General features: G+C 36.2%; 1 protein-coding gene across 1 annotated transcript; it reads left to right on the top strand.

The window, feature by feature from the left end:
• Window positions 1-207: 207 nt before the first annotated feature.
• On the top strand, window positions 208-2,841 carry LOC107575468 (C-type lectin domain family 12 member B-like). Its single transcript, XM_016261843.1, has 5 exons — window positions 208-231; window positions 319-541; window positions 609-754; window positions 926-1,014; window positions 2,793-2,841. Exons 1-5 carry the CDS (start codon window positions 208-210, stop codon window positions 2,839-2,841), a joined length of 531 nt encoding a protein of 176 aa, XP_016117329.1.
• Window positions 2,842-3,376: the final 535 nt, after the last annotated feature.

Genomic DNA, 3,376 nt, shown 5'->3' with positions numbered 1-3,376 from the left:
CCACAGTTGTTGAGTGACATTCGAATGAGTTGGCGGTCATCCCGGTCAGTGGAGAGTCGTTTTCGCCCTCTGCCGTTCTGTAGCTTTGTTGTTCCCAACGTCTGCAGCTTGACCTTCTTCTTATGAACCGCTGTTTTTGAAGCTTTGAAATTTTAAGATTGGAAGCAACCTGATGCTCACAGTATCCCTCCTTTTCCTCATTCAAAAATGTTTCAACTCTTGGTTGGCATGGTCAGAAGTTATTTTTGGATTCCAATTACTTTTGAGGTACTACTAGCACTGTTTTTTGCCATCCAATTGGTATATAATATATAATAGGATCTGCTGTGTTTTCTTCTGCTGACTGCTGTAATAGTGCTGTGTGTGTGTTTCACCACCGAGAGAAACCAGTTACTAACTCACATCAGTAACCTGACTGAAGAAAGAGAGCAGATCCTTACCAAATATGAGCAGATACTGAACCACAACAATAACCTGACTAAAGAAAGACAGCAGTTAGAGAATTACAAGTTGCTACTGCATCGTTGGCTTTATGAACAAGGTAAGTTTCTCTTGAATTGCCCTCAAGTATTAAAAAATACTTATTTAATAACAGCTTCTATTAACAGATCAGCGTGCTGACAACTTTAAATGGATTTACTACAACTTCAGCTTTTATTATATTTCATCTGAGTGGAAGAGCTGGAGTGACAGCAGACTAGACTGTCAGCAGAGAGGAGCAGATCTGGTGATCATAAACAGCAGAGAGGAACAAGTGAGTGACAAAGAAAAAGATTTTGAGTGTTTGTTTATATACATTGATGCATATGAATTGTTTGCATATTTATTTGAACCTAAAAAGGTGGTCCAGTGAATTTGAACTCTAAACACATATAGGCAAAAAGTATCATAAGCATATATGTTGTCATTACATGATTTTTAAAAGAAGATTGCTGTTTCTAAATATTTTTGGATTGGTCTGATAAAGACAGGAGGAGTGTGGAAATGGATTGATGGCACCACAAATGGACATGGGTGAGTGATCACTGAATTTCACTGATCATTAGCCTGAAAGTTTTTCTACAATTAGTTTTATATTATAAACAGAGCCTAAACTATTCAAAATATAAATCCTGGCGTGAAAAGGAATGTTTTATGTCCTGGACTGACAACTGTAACTGTGGCGTACTGGGTGCATCAATGATTCAATGTTATCCCTGTGATTTTACACACAGATTTTCCAGAATTATTTATCCATAATAACAACAAATATGTACTGAAGTAAATTTTCTTTTCATATCTCATGAGTTAACTTGGTCTTGTTTGTTAATTTTGTTGTTATTCAGAAATTGAATTTTATTTATTTATTTATTTTTATTTTAAAAATTAAAAATAAATGAACTTGTGCCAAGTTTCCAAAGCTTCTGGAGATTTTATTCTACATTTTTTCTTAGCATCACACAACATTACTGTCACAAACATGATCAAAATCCATTTGCAGGCTTACAGTAATATTTATACACTATTTTACACTATTTATTTAATTTCAGCTTCATTTCCCCAAAACATTGTTAAATAACTTTAGATTTAAGTAACAATAACAACACCGCTGGTCCAAGGCTGTGATCAGATCTTTATTACACAGCGTGTGATAAATGTTTTAACATGACATATCCACATAGTTTTATTTTTCAAGATTAAAAAAAAAAGGAAAAATCACCCATAAATGAAATGTTTAGACGTGTAAGACAGTGTGAAGAGTGGACAGAGCCTGGCCTAACCTCCTGCAAACTGTTAGGTTTAGGGCATGATCTGCAAAGCTGCATCAGCTTGTTTAGATGAAATAATGATGGGTAGATCTGCACTATAAAGAACCTTTTGTGCAATGGAAAAGTTCTATGGATGTTAAAAGTTCTTAATAGAATCTCAGATTCCAATAAATAACCTTAAAAGTATTCCTATCCTTTGGGAACTCCTATAAACTAAAAACTTAATTATTTAATAAGGATATACAATCCTTGCTCATCCTGCTGCTGTTCATTTCAAGGAAAAGGTATTGTGCATTTAATCAGATATAACTGGAGTGCAAGATGAGTGAATGCTTAGCTAAAGAGGTGCGTCTTTAATCTGGTTTTGAAGTGGGAGTGTTTGAGCCCCAAACATTATAAGGAAGGCTATTCCAGAGTTTAGATGCTAAATGCAAAAATGCTCAACCTCCTATAATGGACTTTGCTATCCTAGGTACTAGCAAAAGTCGAGGTTTTGTGACCATAAAGAATGTGGTGGATTGTAGCATGATAAAAGATCTGTTAAATACACAGGACTCAGGAGCTAAAGCATTTTAGGCCTTATAAGTAGCAAGAGATGATAAAATGTGGGGTTAGACTGTGTGTGTGTTTTTTTTAAAGGTACTCCTTTATACCTTATTTACCTCATATTAATACATAAAATATACATATTAGTAACTAAGTGCACATATTTGTACCTTTTGAAAGGATACCATCCCAGTGATAACTTTTGTACCATTTTTCCTGAGAGTGTAGCAGCTGCATTTTGGACTAACTGTAGCTTGTTTAATAATGTGTGCATATTTGAAAATAAAAATATTGTTTGCAAATAGTTTGGATGCATAGATTCTAGTATTACTTAACTGGTGAGTTTATTATTCAAATTAACATTCAGAGTGATGAATATAAACTGGTAGCACGAGAGGATTTAACCTCTCTAGAACTGACACATAATAGGAATGGCTGATAAAACAACACATTTTTGTGTATTTTCACAATCACAGAGTTTTTTTATGTGGCACATAGGTATATTTATGGAGGAATCACACCAGTGAGAGGAAACATTTGCTGGTAGGAGAACATCGGACCACTGGATATATTAAATCATTTATCACGTGTTATGGAAAAAGTCATTAATCTGTATATTTTTATAATGTGTGTAAATGATTAAGAGACTTGTTGTTCAGAGCTCGTCATTTACCATCAGTGCACCTCCTGAATGGGGCAGCATCAGTGTCTTGGTGCACCTCACCCTGCTCGACCTGAGCTCTGGTGGATTTGGGTGGAGAGAAAAAAGAGGCAAACCTCTGAAACCTTCCCTTTTTTTCTGACTCTTTTTCTTTCTTTTCACCTCTCTCCTTTGTGCTCGCCTCCCTCATTAACGCCCACAACGGGCGTCTTGTCAAGGCGAGGATGGAGCTCCGCCATGTGGTCGGTGGGTGTCGGGTGGACAGAGATTGACCCCATTCACACACACACCTCCGCTCGCTTTCTCTCCACAAGATAGTCGCTGTCCCATAATCAGCACAGTAAATCACTATCAAAAACTGCTGATATCACTAAACTCCTACTCACAACAAAGTGATTTATCCTGCGTCATGTTATAAGAC

The sequence above is a fragment of the Sinocyclocheilus grahami genome, unplaced genomic scaffold, assembly GCF_001515645.1.
Source record: "Sinocyclocheilus grahami isolate Dianchi unplaced genomic scaffold, SAMN03320097.WGS_v1.1 scaffold2666.1, whole genome shotgun sequence".
Lineage (NCBI taxonomy): Eukaryota > Metazoa > Chordata > Actinopteri > Cypriniformes > Cyprinidae > Sinocyclocheilus > Sinocyclocheilus grahami.
Note: the sequence above shows the minus strand (reverse complement) of the source record. Positions and strands in the feature narration are given on the sequence as shown.

Bases quoted from the DNA above. Each gene is read 5' to 3' on its own strand.
- LOC107575468 (XM_016261843.1), top strand. From the start codon at position 208: ATGTTTCAACTCTTGGTTGGCATG. The intron at 542-608 runs GTAAGTTTCTCT...TTCTATTAACAG, and splicing joins TCGTTGGCTTTATGAACAAG to ATCAGCGTGCTGACAACTTT. The intron at 1,015-2,792 runs GTGAGTGATCAC...TGTGGCACATAG, and splicing joins GGCACCACAAATGGACATGG to GTATATTTATGGAGGAATCA.